The sequence below is a fragment of the Equus przewalskii genome, chromosome 4, assembly GCF_037783145.1.
Source record: "Equus przewalskii isolate Varuska chromosome 4, EquPr2, whole genome shotgun sequence".
In the NCBI taxonomy this organism is placed as follows: Eukaryota; Metazoa; Chordata; class Mammalia; order Perissodactyla; family Equidae; genus Equus; species Equus przewalskii.
Genome location: NC_091834.1, coordinates 20,137,516 through 20,161,554, shown reverse-complemented (window position 1 = coordinate 20,161,554; position 24,039 = coordinate 20,137,516). Strand labels below are relative to the sequence as shown.

General features: G+C 42.9%; 1 protein-coding gene across 29 annotated transcripts in view; it reads right to left on the bottom strand.

The window, feature by feature from the left end:
- IKZF1 (IKAROS family zinc finger 1) overlaps nucleotides 1–24,039 on the bottom strand; it is a 97,199-nt gene that overhangs the window by 54,835 nt on the left and 18,325 nt on the right. For 20 of the 29 annotated variants that reach the window (XM_070615589.1, XM_070615595.1, XM_070615597.1 and 17 more), the window contains exon 3: nucleotides 19,732–19,851. In XM_070615589.1, coding sequence (XP_070471690.1) covers nucleotides 19,732–19,851 — 120 coding nt within the window. Of the gene's footprint in view, nucleotides 1–19,698; nucleotides 19,852–24,039 lie in introns of all 29 variants that reach the window. The other 9 variants (XM_070615583.1, XM_070615586.1, XM_070615582.1 and 6 more) reach the window with 1 other exon arrangement.

Below are 24,039 nucleotides of genomic sequence, written 5' to 3'. Positions count from 1 at the left end.
ATTTCCCTCTGGTGATTGTAAGTTATTTAAAAGCAAAAGCTCTTAGCATCTGTAGCGCATGATTCCATTGCATTTTACTAAATAAATGGGTACTATTACTGCATAAAATAATAATTCACTTATTGAAATTGTTAGGTACTGACTACCTCAAGTTCTGCTGGTTTACTGTTTTCCAGGTCTATCTTCAGAAGAGTTGCCTGCTTTTGACCACATCTGCCACAGTGGCTGAATTTGTTTATTCCTGAAACAAAATGACAGCTGGGCTAATTTTTCAAGCAGGCAGAGCCTCCGTAGTTGCTCTGAATGATGTCCATGGTTTCAAAACCACAATATTCTTGCTCTGATCTTGGTGCCATAGTAATGAGGAAGCAGCACGTTACAGAGGTGTTTTACCTCAAAGAGTGTGCCAAAAATAACTGTTTCTCACTGTACATATCCCAGTCATATTTTTGGAGGTGAGGATTTTGCTAACAGCCAATTTGTGGGGCATCTCATGAAATCGCTTATCAGCAATCTTTCTGTTTTTCCTTTCTTTGTCCAGGACTTATATGCTCTTTCCATGGATTCTGAAAAGTGAGACATATCATTTCCAATGGCAGCAATTGAGGACTTCAAAGAAGTTATTTTTCTGACAAACTCAAAAAATGAATTCCTTTCCCTATTTAACAATTCAGAAGGTAGGGCAAGCTGATGAGAAATCAACAGATATGTCTCTCTGAAACAGAAATTCTCTTAGAAATGCCCCTGGCATATCATATAAAAATCTTGGGATTTTCTTTATTCTTCCTAAATAAAAGAAAAGAATATACTTCACACTTCAATTATAGTAAAAGGTCTCTCCCTCCCTCTAGGCTCCCCGTTTCTCTGTGGATGTGGGAATGTGGGCCTTCCTGACTCAGAACTAGGTAAATAGGAATGGGAATCCATTTGCAACAGCAACACAACATTGTCTGACAAACCATGACGGCTCACAAACCATCGCAAAAGGGCCATCCACACTCATCATTGTCAAGCGCACTTTCTACTTGTTTCCCTTTTACTCAAACTTACGAAGAAATCTTTCCGCATCTATGGCATACCACCTGCACTTGCAGGATTCATGAAATTATGTGACATAACATCAGACATCTAAACTGAGCTCTGGAAATTCTGGATCGAAGAAACAGACCAATTTGTTTAAAGATACCATTCCATTTACAAAAGTAAAAATTAAACTCGATTAAAAATCTGATAGACACAGCTACTCGCAGGTCTAGCTTCATCTGGAACAGAGAAGGATGGCAGGAGTGCTCCAGCGGGAATGGTGGCATATCTTTCTGCTTTTGCTTTGATGTACACTGTGAGTTCTGCTCCTTTCAAGGAACTTGCAAAAACTTAGTTTTCAATGGTTTAAAAGCGTGTCTGTGACCGTAGGCCTGGTTCTCTGACAAACTATCATGACCTGCTCCCTTTTATAGGTGCCTGTACTGACAGCGAGGCCAGTGATCCTAGAGGAGTCGGGGATCAGACAGAGTGGAGTCCTTAGCAGCCCACGTGTGCTAATTTAATCTTTAAAAAGAAAAAAGAAAACCACAGATTATCTGAATGTTAAAAACAACAGCTACGTTTTCAGCCAGGCACCTCACAAAGTTGCTGTGGAAATCAGCATCCCAGGGGCAAGAATTCTCTTATCCACCACTGTCCCTGAGTCTGGCACATGGAGTTATTTCAAAAAGATCTTCCCAGGCTGAAATGGAACACACTGCACCAAACAATATGATGATAATTGCCAGATCCTACTCTGAGACCCAGATATCAAAGGCACAGATGCAAGATGAGGGGGACATGTCTTAATAGCTGTTCCTGAGAAACTGAGACATGAGTTCTTAGTTGACAGTTAACATGAGTTGTGGCCACACAAATCTGACACAGTGTGTGTGTGTGCGCTGCATACGGAGGTGTCCGGGATCCAGAGCAAGGAAGGCTTGATCCTACTGGACTCTGTGCCCTTCAGAACAAGAATATTACATAAAGTTTGAAAGCACATAACATTGGTTTAACATGCATGCTTTCATAAACTAACGGAGGTGAGTCCTGTGGGATTACCACATTAGTTTTGGTGCCATCTTCCATCACACTCTGAGGGTGAAAGTAGATTTGGGTGAAGGCGAGCCCGTCAGAGGCAGTGACTGGCTTTCTCCTTCATGTACATTCCCTGCCAAGGCCAGCGATGTCCTTTGGGTGCTGTGTTGTAGGAAGGACTAGGGCACACTGAGCAATGCCCAGGTGGAGTAAGAACAGTGAGGAGAAGCAAAGCAAAGGCATCATCGTGTTTATTTCATTGTACTCAGTGGCAGGGTGGGTACTAGTAATCATCAGCCAGAAGGCAATGTTTGGAGGGCCTGGTATAGTAGCTGTCTCCAATGACTTGAAGGGCTTGCACACTTAAGAGAAAGTACTGATACTGCAGATGGCTGCAGGGATGGCTCCAGATAGAAGCAGATTTAGTTCAAGGCTTTTCTAATAATGAATGTCTCTCAAAATCTAGAGCAGCCTGTCTCCTGAGGTGTCCAAACAGGCTGGCCCATCGCCTATCAAAGACGCTAAAGGATTCATGCACTGGGGCTCATGATCGCTCAGTAACTTCCATCTGTAATGCTTTGTGGGAGTGGGAATCCATCTGCACAGCAGCAACACAACATTGATCAAACAAACTGTGTGCATGGTTGGTTCAGTAGGGGTGCAGGAAGGTGTCAGCATTAGAAGCTTTCCTAAATTTTCCGTTTCACTCACATGCAGACAGAAGCTATGGTTCACCTTTTCATTAAGGGGATGGGCATACTGCAGTCAGTGCATTCAATAAAAACAGCAATGAACTTCAATGCATCAAGCTAAATATTTTAATTAAAACCAGGAGATATTCAAAACCAGGCAGAATTGTCCGTGGGACAAGAAGATAGTTTGTCCTATATGTTATTTTTACATTTTCCCTTTTTAATGTTTTTCTCTCTCTGCCCAGCTGCATCTTTCCTTTCTCCCACAGAAAGTAAACTCCTTGAGACCCTGAATCTTATCTTTCTTGGTCACCCTTGTATCTAGCAGGGTGCCTGGAACGAAGTAGGTACTTAATGAGCATTTGTCTCATTAATTGACTCTCTAAAGCCAGCTCAATTCCCGCCTCCAGCTTGTTCCCTTGCATTCTAGAACGCTGACACTACTCAAAACCTGTGCTAGTCATTTAGCTTCAAAGCTATGGTAGAGTGTGGTACAAGGGTTTCCTGTAGTCAGATGCAGCTTATTTAACTCTGGGAGGGAACCAGTTCTCATACAGCTTCGATTCCCACGACATTTAGTCTAGTAGCCTCTAATGGATTCAGTGATTACACTTTGAAGACAATACGGTTTGAGTAACATGTCAATAGGCACTCAGATTTCTTTTCAGTTTTCAAGACTGAGTAAGATAAAAAAATCATAATATACACCTATGAACATTTTAATAAGATGGTAATTCAATGTAGGGCACACTAATAATTTCAGAGATCCCAGGATGCTGTTAATTCGTACTATTTGTCCCCTGAAGGGTTGGAAGAAGGCCAGAGAGGGTGACCATCACAGACTCTAGACTGTAAAGCCAATTCTAGTTATAGAGCAAAACTAAAAATATTCATTTTCCTTATTTTTCCCATCTATTTTTGATTTAAATTTTTAGATGACATTTTATTTTCTCCCTCAACTGTATAAGTGTTCCTCCATACCTTTCTGTTTTACTTATGTTCACCTGCTGGTTGAAATGTTGATTCTGGACTTTCAACTCCCTCCTGAGATGATTTTCTATTTCTACAGCCAGTCTCATAACGAGACACAGCAAAGAGGATTTTCACAACACGTTGAATTAGTGTTTCTCTAAGTCAGGATGTTCATTACATTTCTGCTTTTCCTCACATTGTGTCACATGACGGAGAAGGATCCTGCAGTCTAACTGTGCTCAATGGATAGGTACAAAATATCTGGGGCACCCTGTGGCAGCTTATTATATCCAAATGCTAGGCATGTACATCACTTTATGCTGTTTTTATGCTCTCTTTATGCTGTTTTTGCACTTTCAGTGTTGATACATAGGAGTGGAAGGATTCTAGATGTCCTCAGATGAACTTAGGTAAATAGTCTGGAAGTTATACAATACATTTCTTAGAGTGCAAAGAACGTAAAGGTGAGATGTGGACAACTGGCCCCTATGGGCTGGCCATGTGTAAAATGACAGAACTTATAAACGCTGCTGAACGACTTCATCCAAGGAGTTATTGGAAGGGACAAAGAAATGAACACAGCAGTTGACACAGAATTTTGCCTGTCCACCCATACATGAAGAAATGCATATGGTAAACGCCTGGCAAAATGTTTATCCTTTCCAACCCCATGAGGCAAATTAGTGAATTTTAAAAATACCACCTTACACAGTATGCATTTAGGAGAAATGCACGATCTCATTCAATGTATTCTGCATATGAAGACAGTGGAGTTCTGAGGGAAGTCTGCCCCACATCATGGTTGTAGTAAGGCAGGCAGCCAGACTTAAACTCAAAACTTCCACTTCAAAATCTACAACAAGTTGGACTCATCTTCCATAGGTGTATTTTTAGGGAGAATTTAGAAGTTAGTCTAGAAAACAATTCTCACTACTTTACAATAAAACCTTGTTTTTGAACAAATATCATTCCCCAGGTTGATTCAATACTTTATGCCAAGGTCTAGGTTCCAAATAGACTTTTGACTATTTCTAAAAGAAAACAAAAACCATGTCTTAAATGTTCAAAAGTATGTGCTTGGGGCTTTGCAGGAAGTTGTAGTGGGAGCTGCAGAGGATGTGCGAGTGGCAGAACACATTTGGACCCCCAGGGACAAGTCCTGCGCACACTTGCCTGAAACCCCGTCCTGCTACCCAGCATCTCACTCCACGTACATTCAGCTAAGGAAGGTATGCTCATCGCTGCTACAGACAGCAATCTTTGCACCAAAATGGTTTTTCTTCCTGGTACAATCCTTTTGTACAAAGAAGTAGTTCTTCTTGTCCACAAATCCTGAGCTAGGTAATCCAAGTCTAATTCATTTAACAAGCAGCAAAAAGCAAGAGCTGGTGACCTTGAGGCTTGTGTGGCTCTGGCTCTTCCCATTACTGCCATCTGTCCTGCTACTTAAGGTTACCTGTAACACAGGTGCACAGTACCTGAGGGTACTGGGGCAGCCTTGCCTTTATGTCTCTGAAAATGATTTATTTCTGGGCAAAGGCTTCAGTTACTAGCCATTGGACCCAAGGAATAGACTCTTGATGAAACTGTAGTCAAGATCAATATCTTTACAAAACAAAGGAAGAAATACAGGCAGGAAAGGAAGGAAGGAAGAGGAAGAAAGAAGGAAGGAAGGAAAGAGAGCAAGAGAGAGACTGAGAAAGAAAGAGAGAGAGAGAGAGAAAGAAAGAAGGAAAGACAGAAAGGAAAAAAAGAAAAAGAAAGAAGGAAAGAAAGAGAAAGGAGAAAAGAAAGACAGGCGGAAAGGAAGAAAAAAAGATCAAAAGACAATAACAGCACAATCAAAGCCACAGTGTTGAATCTGTGACTCTGGATCATGGTGTGCTCAGGAAATACAGCAGCCACATAAGTACATGCTGTCTCCTGAAATGCAAGAAGAGCACCGATTGGTAAGCATGTGGCGTCCCTTACACGGGAAGATTGAGGTCTGGGTTGCACATAGCTAAGCTGGGTCGAGTGCCAGGGTGCTCCATGCATGGGCTATGGGCTAGCAGGACATGGGTGCTGAGCTGAAATACCAGGCTTGTTTCTCAGGCTGCAGTACAAGCAGCTTGCTGCTTCCCTTTCCCCCTGACCAAAAAAAAGAAAGCCTGTCCTTCACCGCCTCTGCTCCATGGCTTCATCAGGTTGCAGCAGCACCTTTTAGGAAGTTAGCAAGGAGCTTCCCTCTCCACAATTTTTGCAAACAATTTCACATACGTGATGGTGTTGTCTCTGAAGCTCGGTTCACTCTGTCCTCAATGGTGGTCTCGTGGAATGTGCTTTATATTTATAAAGCAATTGCCTTGTTTCAAAAAATTCAAAGGGATTTCCCAATCCCCAAAATTACCATAGAGAGTGCATGAGAATAATGTGAATAGATGAAAACTAAAACTAAAAATAATGTATTTCTGTATTTAATTCAGCTACTATGCCTTGGGGAACTAATTTGTTTTACTTGTTTACATTTTGCTTTATTCTCGTTACTTAAATGCCTACAAGACCTATAACAGAGCTACATAAAATAAATCCAAATGACGTAAAAGTTAAACTAGACCTAGATTTTCTCTCAATCAAATGTGGCCAAAAAGAGAACTAAAAAGCAAATTTTCACATTCAGTTGTGATGACAATTGAGAAAATGATTTGGAGAGAAAACCGATTTAAAAGCTACTTTAGAGCGTTGATAAATGACTAGTTTCTAGATAAATTTCAGTAAAGATTAATCTGGAAAGTTTTTCAATAACATAATGACATACTCCTCTACAGAACTCTACGTGTGCCCCATCCAACAGGAAGCCCCTAGCCACAGGTGGCTTCTGAGTGCTTGAAACGTGGCCAGTCCGAACTGGGATGCACTGTAAGCATAAAATACACACTAGATTTCAAAGACTCCGTACAAAGAAAAGAGAGAAATAGTCATTAACGATTATTTATAGTGAGCACATGTTTAAATAACAATATTTTGGGTGTACTGAGTTAAATAAAATATATTAAAATTAATTCCACCTGCACCATTTTTCTTTTTTAATGTGGCTACTAGAAAATTAAGAATTACTTGTGCAGTTCTCATTATATTTTCATTGGCCAGTACTACCCTAGAACATTTGATTCTCATATTTCACAAATATGTTCCAGAAACGCTGGTTATCGTTCATCTATGAAACCCCTGTCCCCGAACAAGGCCTGTTCAAGGTTGCCATGTCTCATAAGGCATAGGCGGGGCTGCCTGACTAGGACCTGATTGGAAAGACCCAACGCCTAACACTTGAGAGCGCGTGTGTGTGGGGTGCATGCACAGAGCAGGCTGCTTTTAAGGGCAAGTCTTTAGGAGACACTCCATCACTAATGAAAGATAGTTATCGAAATAAGAAAACCAAACAAATGAACAAACGCAAATCCCTAACGGATTTTTTAACACCCACAGCTACAAAGTCAAATATAAAAATCAGTATTGAGGGGCCGGCCTGGTGGCACAGCGGTTAAGTGCACATGTTCTGCTTTGGTGGCCTGGGGTTTGCCAGTTTGGATCCCGGGAGCGGACGTGGCACCACACGACAAGCCACGCTGTGGTAGGCGTCCCACATATGAAGTAGAGAAAGATTGGCACAGATGTTAGCTCAGGGCCAGTCTTGCTCAGCAAAAAGAGGAGGATTGGCAGCAGATGTTAGCTCAGGGCTAATCATCTTCTTCTTCAAAAAAACCAGTATTGAGACCATAGATTGGTAATAATAGTATTATTTTTAAATTGTGAGTAAATGTAGTGTTTATGATGGCAAAATAACTCTTACCTTTTCGGGATTAAAACCACTTCACTTAAAACCACAGGATTTTCTACTGAACACGAATTTCACCAAAGACTGCCTCAACTGTAATGCTAAGATTAAATAAGTGGTAGCCACACCACATAATAGTTAATTGTCTTCATTTAACATTATGGTGGGAGGAGAAGCCGACGGACATGCTCTGGGGCACTGGATAGTCATATTTTTACAGTTACTGTGTTCAACTAGAGAGTATAGCAATGCTGCAAAAGCAGGAAAATTCTGCCTGACTCCAATAATAATAATAAAAATAATCATATAGCTGGCTGCAGGGCTATAATAAGAGTCCTTTTCTCATTTCAGCAGGATTTCACCTCTAGTGTGACCGTCCTTCATTCTGAAAAAGAGAATGGCTGTGTTTGCCACGCACCAGGTAACTGCAGCCAGGACCCCGGGTTGGGTGGGGGGCCTTCCATCAATCACACCCTGCCGTGTGGGGAAAGACACCGGATGTTCAGGCTTCACCAGAATCCTGCCCGGGTGATTTCAGTGGAAATCGACAGCCTGCAGCCACATCCCCTGCAGGGGAAGTACTCTCCTGGCAGGCAGCCTCGCACAGACACACCCAAGACCCGCTGCTCAGAGATCCCCAGGGCTGAACTCCCTCCTGAAAGTGGGGCACACAACGGCCCTCCGGTTAATCCAGCGCAGCGAGTCTCAGACGCTTTGAAGCAGGACCGTGGAAGAGCCTCGCCAGTCCCTCCACAGTCGAGTTAGCTCTCGGTGGTTCCCCGAGCCCCTGGCCTATTCCTACGCCCTTGCTGAGAAAGAGTCCTAATGAAGCCACCACGTACACGGGAACAACTGAAGAGGTCACCTCCTAATTTGTACACACATCTCAGGGTTATATTTAATCCAAGGAACTTAACAAAAAACTTATTTTGAGAAGACCAAGTTCAATGCCATGTTTTGAAGGATATTGTGAGGCTAACGCCTTCCTGGAAAAATCATGGTAATTTAGTAACATATTAATGCAATGCAGACAAGTGTCACTTTGCATTTGAAAGTTCTTCAAACCAAAATAATAGCAATAGTAATAACAATAACATGTCATCAATAAGACAGAATCTTTTTCTAATCACACACCCTCAGCAACAAAACCAACATGCTAGAGAAGCATTCTATTTACTAACACAGAGTCTAGTTGGCCTGACGTTTCCAGTCTGTGATATCCACAGCAGAGTCACTGGGAATCAACACTTTTGCTGGACAAACTATCTTACCCCTTACTGTCCATGGTCTTCCCAACAGACTCCCTCTTCCATAACAGCCCCTCCGTAAAACATGCACACCCACACCCACACAGCTATCCACAGAATAATTCCTGCTTTCAAATTTCATTGTAGCTGTCAAGACATTAAACTTTTATTTAAGCCTGTGATGTGCAGGTAAATCAGCTCTCAAAAAAAAAACCGGCCTAATTTGTAGCATTTGCTGAATTTTGTGGTGTATATTCTTCCACCTGTGCTTGGCTTCAAGCTGCCAACAGTTGAACAAGAGCCTGGCAGCTTTTCTGAATCTTTAACAGTTGGCCGATTCCCACTGGCTCCAGCACACCATGAACTTGAACACAATTTTTGAGTTCCCTATAAGTTTCTGTTATCTCCCAAATCCTAACAGGCAAAGGGTTTAAAATTTTGAGCAGATCTGCGGTAATGTGTGAACTGCAGTTCCTGCTAAGACCTTGAAGAACCTGGGCTTATCTGGTGGGGACAGTGGCCCGGCCTCAACCACGCGCCCAAGCTGTGGAAGCCAGTAAGGCGGCTTCCTGGGGCGGCCAGCTTCACCAAGCAAGTGTTTTCAGCGAATTGAACTGGTTCTGTGGAAACTTTACAGGGCAATGGGTAGGGCTCCGCTTTGCTTCAACCTTTCTACTTTTGCATAAAAGGAGGGGAAGCTTTTTTTTCTGGGTTATATTTACACTTCCCAAATCAGACAATGTCCTAACCAGATAGGAGGACAGGTGGCAACCACAGCTCAAAACCTTTTTTTTTTTTTCCATTTCTTTCTGAAACCCCATGTAGAAGGAAAGTTAACGAAATGTCGGTTGGTTGTTTTATACACAGAGCTAAGTATTCTTTCAACACAGAGGGAACAAAGCAGAAAATAAAATTGGGACCAAAAACCTAGAACAGAAAATACTTTTTATCTATCCACTATGATAGATAATCTATCTTTATTTCCCTCAGTGAACCAATTAGGTTCAATGTGATCTTGAACTTAAGCTGTCAGAATAAAATGAAGGTAAGATAAACATTGGTTTCATTTGGAAAAATAAGCAACTTTTCAAAGTTAAATGCACCTTTGGAGACATGAAGTAAAAACTGGAAGCATGGTTGGAAATGCCAATATTGGAGTTTTTCAACCTTTTCTGCCCCAGTTTTTCTACAGGTTTTCCTTTTCTTTTTAATTCATATGTCAGCTTGTGGAACACTACTGATTATCTTAAAATATCTTAAATAATCAGACACAAATTGCCCCTCTGAATGTGCATAGCTCTTGTGAGTGGGATGGACTGAACATGTGAGGACAAAGGTGTTCAGGTTATATGGTGGCGCTCCATCGGGGCTCTCAGCTGGGAGATACGTGGAGACCTTGGGGGTGTCATGATGACCGGGGAGAGGAGTGACATGGTGGTTAAACATCCCCCAATGGGAGGGGCAGTGTCAGCCAATAAAGGCTTCTCCCAGCAAATACTCATTGTGCCCATTGAGAAACAGTGACCTCAAATAATCCACATGATGAAGCCTTAAATTCAGATGTAGCGTTAAATTCCTCCCTCTCAACTTGAAGTTCTCTCTACTGTCCTACCAGCTCTCCATCTGAGAAAGTAACACCACTACTCCATTCATTCATTCAGTCCGCATGTGCTGGACACCTACTGGATGCTGGCAACACCAGGTGCTGGGATACAGCAGTGAGCAAATCCCAGAGGAGTGCCTTCTATGTGAGTGGGGAGAGGTGCTGTAAAGAGAAACGCAGCAGGCTAAGGATGGAGAGGATGGCACCGCGATTTTAGATCATGTGGTCAAGGATGGCCCCTCTGTATGGCCTTCTGAATGAAGACTGAATGCAAGGAGGGACAGGGCCATGAGGACACGTGGGGGACATATTCAGGCCAGAACACGGCCAAGGCAGAGCCCCAAACCCAGCTCCTGCATGGCTGATCCTGCCTCCCCTGGAACTCCACTGTTATATTTTATATTTTAAATATAATATATATAAATATATTTATATTTAAATATATTTTTAATATTTTAATATGCTGTTATATTTTAATCCTTTCTCTTCACTAGCTCCTTCTTTTGCACTTTAAACACACTTAAATATTCTCCTCTTCCAAAGATCAACCTGAAAATCCTCCCCTGATCACACTGCCCTCAATCTGCCTCCTTCTCTCCTTCCTGTCATCTCCAATATCTCTATTCGCCCCACCTCGCTGCCTTCCTAGGCCTCCGCCCACTCACATCCCCTTCTGCTTGTGACTTGGGCCCCCACCGCTGTGAAGCTACTTTTGGGAAATTCATTGCCGATCTCCCAAAGGCCCCCTTCTCCAGCACCATACTGCTTCCCCTTTCAATGTCTTGCGTTTGTTAAAATCTCTTTTCTGGTGGCTTCTATGCCATATTTCCTTCAAGAAATTTTACCTGAATCAAACAACTCACTGTCTGCTTCCTTCCTTGCTTCCTCTTCTAGACAATTACATGCATTTATTCCTCAAGGCCCTTGGTGCTCCACTGTCCGTCCCGCCCACATCATCACACAGCTAGAACTAGCTATCTCGACCTCTTATGCGTCCTGCCTTCCGGACAGCTCCTTGGCTACCAACTGTCAATGGATTTCAAGTTAATCCCAACTCTTTATATATTCCCATTTTATCGAATCACCAAGGTGGAAGGTGCAGCCACGGCACTCACGTGCCCACAGTGAATAAGTGGACGAATGCCGTGGACACTACAGGGAACATCTCCACACCTTGTCTCCTCTCCGGCCGCACCCTCCAGGCTCAGCTCAGATCATTTCTCCCTGTTAAGTGTCACCAGAGTGGTCTTTCCAGCGCACCGATCTGAAAGGGTCATTCCCCAGGTGAAACATGTTGAGGGATCCCCTCAGAACACCACTCCTCACTCCCAGAGCAAACCGCTGTGGCCCCTTCATACCTCTGTCCCTTTGCCCACCCTCTTCCTGTCCACCGTCCACCCACCCACCACTCTTCTCCTAAAGTCAAATGTGGCTCACCTTTCACGCCCCTGCCCAAGCCTTGACTCTGTAAATCTTTCCCAATCCTCTTCCCAGTCCAGCTAGGCACAGTTCCACCTTTTCTACATTCTTGAAAAAAAACTTCACGAAGTTCCTGTGAGTGAGGTCTGCTGTGCATCACTGTTATTTGGCCATTAGTTTCAAAGCTTTAGCTGCTAAGGTCTTAGAGGCGGCCACTGCATCAGTCCGGCACAGTGAAGGTCTCGGTCAATATTACTGCTGTCGAATGGAATTTCCGAACTGCCTAAGAGTCAGAGAAACTCAAGTTTGAACACAGCACTAAGCTGGCATAAACAGTATCTGCACAAATCCTAAAGCGAACTCAGCAGGGGAGGCGAGGGGAGGGCGGGGGCCTTCAGCGATGGCTCTGCTTTGAGAACTTCTAGAACTCTGTGGCCATCAACCTCCAAGTACAAGCAGGCAAAGACATACTGGCCCATATATGACACAAGAGAACAAAGCAGTGTGACAGTCCATCGGTCCCATGCACACCCTTCTAATGAGTGTGCCTTCACCAGGGGTGGCAAAATGACACCTCTGCCCTCCAGTCCAGGCTAGCCTCTTCCTTGTGTCCCAGTCTTGGCAGCTGTAAAGACCTGACGTTTGCTCAGACTCTATGGGCCTTACCACACTGACCATGCACTGCTTTCTCTATATGCCTTATTTCTTGGGAATTTTAGGCTTTTTGTTAGGTCTGTGTATCAGCGCTTCTCCCTGAAGTCACCCGATAGGAGGTGTCATGGGCACATGTCCACCCAGTCTCCAAATCCCACAGAATTATCTTACAGCCAGCGCATCAGATGGAGATGACGATAACATCCATAGCAGCCACCATGGATGACTGTGCACCTTGTGACCCAACCAGTCAGTGCTTTCTGTACATTACCACTATGGGCAAGGCGATTCCCATCGCCGTGTAAGGATGGAAATAGCATGAAGCAACCTGCCAGGGCCAGCAAGCGCGAGAGCAGCAGAGCCAGGGGCAGAACATCCCTGCAGCCCTCTCCCAGAGAGAGATGTTCCTCTAAGCCACCAACTGCAGTTTCTCGTCAACTACCACACAGGACACACAGACACACAGACGTACCACACATCCACATGCACTCATTTACCACACACGCCACATAGAGACTCACCACACACATACACACATATACCATCCACGTCACACATACCACAGACATACTACGCATACACACAGACATGCCACACATACACATATATACACAGACATGCCAAAGACACACACATACAAACACACCACACATAAAACACACAACACACACACCACATACACTACACACAGACACACCACACACACACGACATACCCCACACATTACACACACACACATACCCCCCAGTTTCAGTTTTTTCCAAGGATTCTTTTTTTTTTTCCCCTGCTTTATCTCCCCAAATCCCCCTGGGTACATAGTTGTATATCTTGGTTGCATGTCCTTCTAGCTGTGGCATGTGGGACGCTGCCTCAACGTGGCCTGACGAGCAGTGCCATGTCCGCGCCCAGGATCCGAACCGGTGATACCCCAGGCCACCGCAGCGGAGTGTGCTAACTTAACCACTCGGCCATGGGGCCGAGCCCCTTTCCAAGGAATATTCTTAAACCTGTGCTGCCCTGTTCCGCCTGTCTATTCCAAAACCTAGTACAAGATGGTACCTGATGCAGCACACAATCGCTTATTTTAATTTTAGTGTACCAATACCTCATGACGTTCTGCAAAGATCATGATTTCCAAATGTTTAGCACTGACCTACAAAGTAGATGTAATAAAAAAAAAGTTTTACTTTTAAATGGGAAACAATGAACCCATCACATAACAGCCTCTCTCTTCAAAACCTGAAAGACTCAAAGGGTAGGCAAAATAATTTTTTTAACGCTATGTCTCATGTTTGGGAAATTCAGGAAAATAAGAGTCTTTCCAACTGTAATCATCTTGGTTTGGATGTGTCATAGTGACAATATCTGCTGTCTTCACGAGGCATTCCAAGATAAAGAAAGTAGATGTAAGAAGAAGAATATAGAATTTTAAAAATATGCCTCATCAAAACCATCGCACAATACTTTAGCTATGAAGAGGAGTAAAGAACTAAAATACAGAGGTGAGCAAGAATCCAGATGAGATGCTTTTAGTTATTCCACAAAGGAAAATAAGAAAACAAAAACCAACACACCCAGCCACTTGAGGCTCAGCAGTTTTCTGCTTTGAGACTTCTTTCACAGAGCGCGTCCCATCTGAGCAGGCTTGATCTCAGCTGCAGCTAATGCTCAGATGCTGCTAGATAATATTTCTCCCTAGCTAAAATGGGGTTTATCGGTTCAGAAGAGATGCATTTCACAGATAAAAACAACTTCCTCTAACTGCTGATTAGATAAGCAGGCTTAGCATCCATCCTCAAAGCCGGCTGCCCAATCTCCCATTAGACCAAAGCCCCCTGCTTTTTCTTTCCAGCATTTCTCCCCTCCCAGCCTCGGGAGAAGCAACACAGCCCACCGTCCATCTCTCAGGACTCTCTTGGTATTCTGCCAAAAACTTGGCAATGAAGGTGAGATTTGGCATCGGAATAACCAATTAAAAATATGTGAATCCTCTTACAGCTCCCTCAGTCCTTGAACTCAGGACTGAGTAATAAAAAGGAAAATTTTATCTTGAGTGAATGGATCAAAATAGAAAATCTATGCTTTTATGCACTTGATCTAATTTTCCCAGGATTCAAGGGGGAAAAAAATCCCGATTTTTTCAACTTTTTTTTCTTTCCATTTTTGCTAGGGTGAATCAAACCCTGGTCAAACTATTCAAAGGGAAGGCCCCAAGCTGTGCTAATTCAGCTTCCAGAACACTGCCTCAGGAGTGCAGAGCCCTGGGCTCTAAACACCATGCTTTGAGGGGCAACCTACAGTAATTAAGTCCTAAAATAAACCACGGATGAAACGATGGTTATCACTTCCTCCCAACTCTGGGAGGAGGTCACATAGGTGAGCAGAGGCAAAAGCAGCACGTTCTAGGATGTAACGGGCAAGTAGAAATAAGTGTTATCTCCCCATAAGCAAACTCACGCCAACCCGCCTCTGCAGAGTGTAAGTACCGCATAGTAACTCTGTAGAGTAAACCACTGCATAAAAGCTCATCCCAATTATCCGTTCACGGAGCCAAGCCATTTGCTAAGCCTTGTTCAACCCCACACATCAGTGTCCATTTTTTGACCTTCTCTGATTCAACCGCCCTCTAGGCTTGTGCAAATCACCTTTCCAGGTCAGCCCTACAGCATTACTGTGCCCTTGGGTCTTCCCCTTCATTCTACTCCAAGTACTGAGCGTGCCAGTTGTCTTTCCTGGGGATGGCCATCTCTAATCTTTCTATCTCTGGTCCTTCCCTCTCTCCTCTGCTCCAGCCTACCAAGCCTCCTTTCCCACCAGCCATCTGCGTCACAGGGGAGAGGGCTTCCTCCTTCATTCACAGCTTGTCTTGTGTCTGGAACCAGCCAACCCACACCTCACTGCCTCCTCTCGTCCTGTCCTCTTGGAGTGGGAGGCACACGTCTGGGCGATATGCTCACTGACAGTGTTCCGGAGTCCAGGATCCCTGCTCAGTTTTAGGACATGGACACGCATCCAAGCAAAGGGAGCACATGGCAGCAATGGGGCAAAAATCCACGCTATAAAGAAGGAAGAAATGTAAGGAAGAAAACTGTTTTCAGGGTTTTTTTTTTAATACAAAATTCCTATCTGATCTTTAGACGCCAATCTTGACATAATTCCTACCGGAGCACTTTTAAGAGCCCCTGGTCAACAGTTGGCAGAAGAAATCTCGACCCGTTTTCCTCTTCTCTAGTGTGTGTGCCACGGATGACTGAGTGAATCTGGGGCTGCCTTAAGAGGTCATTGAGACACCCTCTGCTGTTAGCTGTTTCACACACAACCACTTCAGAGAGGTGAGATTTCTCTCATTTCTAAAGAGACCACTTCAGAAGAACCAGCTATCATTTCATTAAATAGACCGTTCTGATGAGAAAATCCCTCATTGTCAGAAAGTTCTCTTTTGCGTCTAACTTAAATTCTTCAAGCTGCACTTCAAGTCCTTGCTTCCTCTTACTCAGACCTAGAAGAAACCGGAGCCCAATAAGGGCTATAGCCTGGACTCGGCCTTATTTCTCTAACATCTGTTTTCCCGTATCATTTTTTTTTTTAATCCAGGAGACCATATTTCTACACAGTCTTATAGGTGTTCCTTCCACACTGGGTGAAGCTATGAGGTGGGAACCCACTCTTCTTCTTATCTGGGAATAACCCCCCATCAGTATAAACACCGCCGCCCCATCTTAGGGGGTTGACTTCTATCATTTCCCACCAATTTTTTCATTACTATGGTCTGCTCTTCTGGTTGAGATTAGATTTGTCAAACTGGTAATGAGAGCTCACAGCTTTTCAAAGGAATTCCTGTCTTTTTCTAAAATGGACACCCCAGTGCCCTCGTATTACCAAGTATCTGCCCACCTTTTCCCAGCTTTGGCCGCCCCCCATTCCTCCCTGCTATTTCAACAGGAGCAGCGAGCGCCCTGGACTGTAACTTGGGTCTGGCGGTGGCCAGCCCCTTATTCTCTCTTTTGGTCTTGCCCTGTTCTAACTAATTCCCCCCTTCTCTTCTTGGCTCTGGTTTAGGCTGCTTAGTCCTTGGACCAATTCTTTTTAATTAATAAATCCTGTTTCCATCCTTGGTGCTCCAAATGCTGCTATTCTCTTCCCCTCTTTCCAGGGAAGCTACGGCAGCTTCCTTTATCCTTCTCATAACTCTAACAGCTCTGCTTTCCACAAGTTGCATCCTTGCTCTGCCTTTTACTGTCCTTTTTACTTTATGCCTTTGTTATTCTGTCTTCAGTAAAGCATATTTACATCTTTCATTTAACCCTCCAAGCCATTCTGTGAGACATGCTTGGTTACTTCTGCCACTTGAAAATGAGGAAACTGAGGCTCAGAGAGGGAAAATTTTGCTCAGAGGCAGCCAGCTGGGGGCGGGGCTTGGACGTGGCCTTTCCATCTCTAAGAGGCATCCACTCTGTAGCCTCTGGCGCTGCCACAGGGCCTTCTCCGCCCCTTCTGCACCTCCTGTGCTGCATCCCTCAGTGGCACTTCCTCTTCCTGCTTCACTACTCTGTGCAGGGAGGGGCTCCTTCTCGTTTCCTGTTGACGCTCCTTTGCTCTTCTGGCTTCTTCCCGTGGAGCTGATGAAATATGGCTTCAAATGTATTTCCTTTTCCTTCAACCTACCAAGTCTCTTATCTTTTTATATTGTCTCCTAATGCTATTTGAATACCTACTTTGCATAATGCTACATATTACAAATTACTTCAATAAGCAACCTATCACCACATACTAACGCTGGCTGATTCCCTTCAACAATTGTAAAGGATGGTTTCTAAAACTTCCTTGCCATGAGGGGGTGTTGATTACCTTGATGCCTCTTGCTACAATCTGCTCTCCTGGGATTCTCTCGCTCACCAACTCTTCCCCTCATACCTCTCACCTCTCATCTATGCTTTGGCATTCTTTGGTTTCCCTACAGTGAGCAATTGCTCCTTTGGCATCCAGCCCACCAGGTGAGCGTTCACTCTATGAAATAGTGTTTTGGCACCCACTTCAGATGGCTTTCTTTGCTGTGCATGTGGCTATGTCAGCTGCTAATTACAAACCGAGCAGAGGCTTTTTGGGTGTTTTAAATTTCACAACTCTGAAATTCAATTTCGATAAGCTTTATCCTAAAAGGAGAAGTAGAATGAATCGTGTCACACATGGAGAACAAGGGGACACTGGGAGGAGGCCACAGGAAACCACAGAGGAGCCCCAGCTTTGCAGCCACACCTGCTCAAGGTTCCTGCTGAGACCTAGAGTTCAAATCTCAACCAAGAGAACGCAGTCTGGAAGCCAGTCAGAAGACCCCACCAGAGGCCCCATGACCTCTCTCCAGGGGAACAACTTGAAGTTCATAAGGGGTGATATATTTAGAAGATCGTGATGGCATTTATAACAATGGTTTATTTACCTATACCAAGCGAACTGTGCGCTGTTCTTTACTCTCCAGGAATCAACCTGACTTTCAGTTCTCTAAAGGATGCCCATGGCGACTAAGGCTCGCAGGCTGCAGGGCAGCTGCCGGCATTTCAGGGAGAGCTCCCTGGTTTCTCTACAATGACCCCAAGTGTCCTAACTCTCATGTCTGGTGTCTCGGTTCATTAAATGCTTAGTGGATATGTATTTGTATAATTTCTTCTGCTTTTGGTCCCTGAGACCCTCTCTCTGTGTCCTGGGTAAATTATGAGCATCTGCTTATTGATGTGTAAAGTGCAGAGAACAGTTCCTGACTCACTGGTTGCTTCAGGGACTAAACAATGAGACAACACAGGGTTGCCCCAACATTGGCCATTCATACATTGCCTCTACAAATCTTTATCATATATACACACCATCATTAGCTGAATGCTTTTATTTAAATTTAACTTTTTAATTTATGTAAATGTGTTTTGAAAGGAACCTTTGTAGCAGTATGGTGATGATAAACCAGTATCACTTGCAATAAACAGAAGACAATCTTGAGAGTACACGCATCAACTGGAGTAAAGCACGCTCTTCTGTGCCTCAAATTTGGGAAACCCTGAAATGATGTGTGCAGAACAGAGTGGAAGATCCACAAACGCTTCTCTTCCCATTTGCTCTCCCACAGATAGTAGGCATATTCTAATGGGGAAAAAGACTTCACAGATTTGTTTTCTTGGTTCATCCACATCAAACGGCTTTAGCCACTAACCTTGTCTGTTTAATTAACTGTATAGCTAAATTTTATAAAAAGAACCATTATACACAACATCTACTTGGTTTCTAAGACACAAGAAAACATACACAATACGTTTCTTAGTTATTACATCAGAATGTCCTGTAGAAAGAGAGCTGTGTGATTTTCATCGCCCTGAGAGCTTCACATACGTTGCCCTCCTTGGCTGTGGGGACTTATGCAGCCGATCCACATGTGGTCCATTCTACCTCATTTTGACCTGTGTACCCTTCACGATGTTGTTTTGTGCAAACAAGTGGCTCTCAATATCACAGTTCTTTTCTTTAAAAAAGAAAATAGGTATTCCAAGGAACTGTTGACTCATTATCTCATGAGAAGGTAGCATAACGGAGTGAAAACTAGTCTTTGAGTCAGAGTTGAGTCTAATTCTGACTCTGCTATTTGACTTTGGTTAATTCACTGAACACCTCTGGGGCTCTGTTTTCTTATAATAAAAAGGGTGGGCTAGGTTTTCTTAAGATGAACCGTGGCATATGTAAGTTAACCAGGAGAGAGATTGACAATATTTCCATACTTACCTCTTTATGGGAAAGGTATGTAAATGTACGCTAACTGAGATCATCTAGATTTATTGTTAACATTTAAAAATTTGTATTTATCAAATTTTCTATTTTCAGTTAAATTTGACATTTAAGAAATAGAGATGAGAGAGATGACATAAAATGGCCAGATTTGGCTCCTTCTAAAGCAAAGTTCTAAAAACAAATAGCCTTATTACCATAACACATAAAATGCATAACTTTCATTATCTACAATCCATAAAATTGGATATTCCTACAGCACACTGAGGACACAGGATAATGCTAGTAATGTGCCCCCTGTGGTGGGGGTGCTCCTCAACTCTGCCATTTTGCTGTGCATGTGGGTCTCATGGACACGTTGACCTGCTGGTTGAGGGGATGCAACAGATAAAACAACTCATGTCACCTAATCACCGTCTCTGGAAGAATATAAAGATACAAAAGTTTTATAGGAATAGAGCATGTGATAACCTGCTAACAGGATGCTGGGCTGACCCAACTCACCCACTCCTCTCTCACTCTTGGAGTTCTGCTGTCCTCCAGACGTGGTGGAAAGGTCTTCAGGGACAGGCATGGGTTCATCACCATCATCTGGAGTGTCACTTACTGGAGGGCTTTCCTTCCCTGAGGAGACAAGTAGGAGCTTGAGTTTGGGGGGGCATACTCACCATGGACAGACCAGAGGGGAGGCCCCAAGTGCCTGGGCCTCACCTTGGCTTGCCTTAAGAGGACAGCTTGAGGGGAAAGTTACTGGACTGAGCTAATGCTTCTCTGTGGGGATTAAAATCTACTTTACTTTTTATAAAAGAATATCATTGCCACACCAAAAAATGAGAGAACATAGATGAGCAAAAGGGAAAAACAATTAAAATCACCTAGAGATTATCACTATTAAAATTATGGTGTATGCTTGTGTGTGTATGTGTACACACAATATATATGTTTATATATCATAGATAATATATGGTGATATATTTTATCAAAATAAACTAGTTTTTAGACATGCTCATGAACAATTTTCCATGCCAGTGAGACCATACTTCCACAACTTTATTTACAATGTTTGTGTAATACTCCATTGCATGGGTATACTAGGATTTACGTAAATCCTTTTTCTACTTTTGAACTTGTATTGTTTTCAATGTTTTATATTATTAATAAAAAAATGTAGTGAACATCCTGATGGCCAATCTTTGCACATGTTCTCAATAATCACCTTAAGATAAATCTCCAGAAGTTTTATGCCTGGGTCAAAAGGCATCTACATTTTAAGGCTCTTCATGTGTTATGCCAAATTTTCCCCGTAAAATCATTCCAATTTACTCTCCTCTAAGCGTGCTTCGCCACACCCTCATATTAGTGTTTTAGGGTCACCAGACTGCAGTCCCTGCTCAGAGCTACACATTCTGGGTCTCTTCACCTTCTTTTCAAGGCTCAGGGAATATTCTGGCAGCTGCCTAATTTGATTCAAGCTGGTGGGCATGGAAAGCTTGGGAGGAGAACGAACGGGGAATCCTTTGCCTCCCAGGAACATGAGTCCCCCGCGCATGCACAGAAAGTCTGCTAATGCGAATTCTTGTCTCTGAAATATGAAAATAAAATATAACCCACACAACTACCAAAGTTGCTTATATTTCACAAAGTAGGATTTACCAAATGAAATAGGGTTTTACAGGATGCCTATATCTATTTTGACTGAATTAGAATTAAGTTTCACCAGAGGGTCCAGCAGTGGGGAACTCTCTCTCTCACTCCCAGGAGTCCAACACTGGGAAGCCATGACTGTTAGAAAATGATCTTTTTCTTTTGAAACTGAAACCCCTGTATCTTCTAACCTTCTAGATGTAACTTGAAATTGAGTTAGGGGACAACACAAACCACACTCAAGAAACAGCCGGTGAGGTCCTAAATTGATTTAAAATAACCCATCTGAGCTGCTGCAGAAGACCAGTCGGGATTAAAATTCTAAAGGGAAGTTACCAGAAAATCAACAGCCTGGGATTGCCTATTTGCTGGCTGGGCTGGCAACTTATCTTCCAGTTTAGCGGTAACTACCACCATTGGTGTATTTTCACAAAGAATGTTATTGGGCATATTTAGATAGCTAACATGAGATGAAGAGTTAAAGATGGGGCAGGATTAGAAGAATTTCCTGAGGAAAAACAGAAGGCCAGAGAGAAATTGATTGAAGTGCCCGGGTTATACTAAAGCCTTGTAAATGTGCACTACATCAGGAATATTTTCACTGCCCTAAACAGAAGACTTTAAAAGTAACAATAGCAAAATGTCTTAGTGTTAGTTTTCTCTGATTTCATAAGCGGGGAAAAGCTCTGATTAGGAGAATGCAAGGAGTCCCTGAATCACTGACAGCTCTTTTTTCCTCATGACTGCCTAGAACGAAGGCCTTCAAACCTGAAGGACTTCAGGGATGTGGTCAGAGGAATCTCTTTTCTTTTTTTTGGTAAGAATAATCTTACATGGAACTTCAACAGATAAAACCAGTCTTCCATGTAAAGTGGGGACACTGCAGGGTGGGGACACAGGAAGATCAGAGACCCAGCCCCCTGCCTTCTCAAAGACCCCCTGAAGAACCTCCCCAGAACTCACAGCAGAGACCTCTGGCCTAACAAACTGACCCAATGATTGAATGTGCAGAGTGTGGTGGTGTGCGTGTGTGTGTCGGTGATTAACCAGCTGTCGTTATCATGGGGTGGGAGGTTGAGAAATTAAACTTTATGAACATATTTTCCTATTAAGATTTTCCTATTAAGATCTCCCTGTGATAACTTTGGTGTACTCCACGATGGTCTGGGACAGGCTGAGTATCAGGGCACACTGGAACCAAGGGAGGATCACGAAGAATCAGGACTTATCTGATGAGGGAATATTGTCTTTCTGCTCAATTCATGCTAAAATATGTCCAAATAACTCTTGATTACTTTTTCAAAAAAATTAACTGGTCTGTTTATTAGGGAACAAGACCAACTATAAATTGTTGAGGATGCCTGGAATAATAGACGTGCTTCTTAAGAATTCTATCAGTCTGGTCTGGCTTCTGCCCTGAACTAAGTGCCAGCTCTCCAGCGTCCCTCATCTTGTATCTCAGTACTTTTATTCTTTTCTACCTGGGGGAGAGAAAGGAATGATGAAAACAGTAGGGATCACGAGTCTAAAATGCCGTGGGTCAGACTAATCAATAGGAGCTCCTTATGCAGAAGAAACACACAGAGAGAAGAGAATAAAAAATCAGCTTCAGCATGTGCAGCGGCGTCTAGTAGAAAGTCAGAACTGGAAGAGAGCAGAGTTAGATATATTCATGTGCCCTCCAAGAGCTCTGCTGTAATTCAACCTTGCCTCGCCTTCACTCAGTGATAGTTTTTAAGAGGTCATCTGATTTGCCTAAAAGCCCCTAAAGTTAGAGTAGTGGCTGCTGAGACATTAATCGCTCGCAGGAGCCTTACTCAGTGACCCCTGGATTCTTCCAGTGCTGGAGATATTTCCACAACGAACATTTACCACTTCGAGAAAACCTTCATGTTAGGCAAAATATTTTTATGGGTTGATTTTAAACAAATTTTCCCAGCTAACCATTTAAAATGCAAAACCATAGAAATATTATAAAAAAATAAAATTATTAAATCAAGTCAACACATCTCAAATATTAACACACTATGACTTGAAGCCAGTTGACCTGGGATATAGTTCCAGTTTAACCAATTGTACGACTGACAGGAATGTGGAATAAGTCCTCTGTAAGACTCTTTTCTCGACAGTAAGATGAGGCTAAAACCATGATTTTGGCCTCACTCACAGGGTTGTTGTAAAGATAAAACAACAATAACGTGTATGAATGCTAATACGCTAAACGAGCTCATGAGATTACTTTATAAACTGTAAAACACTGTAGAAACATATGGGATGTGTAGCACCAAGTGTCCATATTTTCCCTAAATTCATGTATCATGACACTCAAGGCACAGACGTGTAGACAGCCAGAAATCAAGTATTTAAACAGAACAATTTAGGAGGCACAATACGATTTCACTTGTTTAGAAAAATGAAAGAAACTTCTTACCAATTTATATTTCATTTACCTACTGCCTATGTTTCAAATAAAGAATTACCTATGAGAAGATTTTTGGGCAAATTAGATGAGAAAATTGTACAATTAGCTTATCAACAGAAAGCAAATAATTTCTCAAGTAGATTATAATTTACCCAGCAAACTTCTGTGATCCCCTGTCTTCCAAATGCCTGAGTTTTTATTATATACAATTACCCAGGTGAACATAATTCCTGGGGGTAAATAAAGACTCAGAATATAGAATCTCAGCTCTATAGAACAGTGGAGAAGCTTGCACTCCAGGGTCCAAATTGGGCTGTGCATCCCAGTGCCATGTCTGGCTCCCTATGGGACTTATGGTCAGTTACTGAAATTCTCTGAGTCTCAGCTCCGTGCAAATTGAAGACGGTACCTGTGTCTTCTTCACTGGGTGCTTATAAAGTTGAAATGAGAAAAACGCTTAGGGCAGTGTATGGTAAATATAAAGCATTCAGTCAAGGTGATTTACTATGATTAACTAGAGAGAAAATATTTCCATTGATACTTCAGTATAGATGAGCCTCATTTCCCTAAGCAGATTATATATGTCTACAGGGCATATTTCTTGTTTCTGTGTTACCACAAATATTATAAATATCATTAAGAAAACATCCAATGTAGCTTTAGGGTCGAAAGAGCCAGAAGATCCTTAAAGATAACTGGCTCAAGTCCCTCATTTTGCAGATGACATCACAATGGCCCAGGAGGCA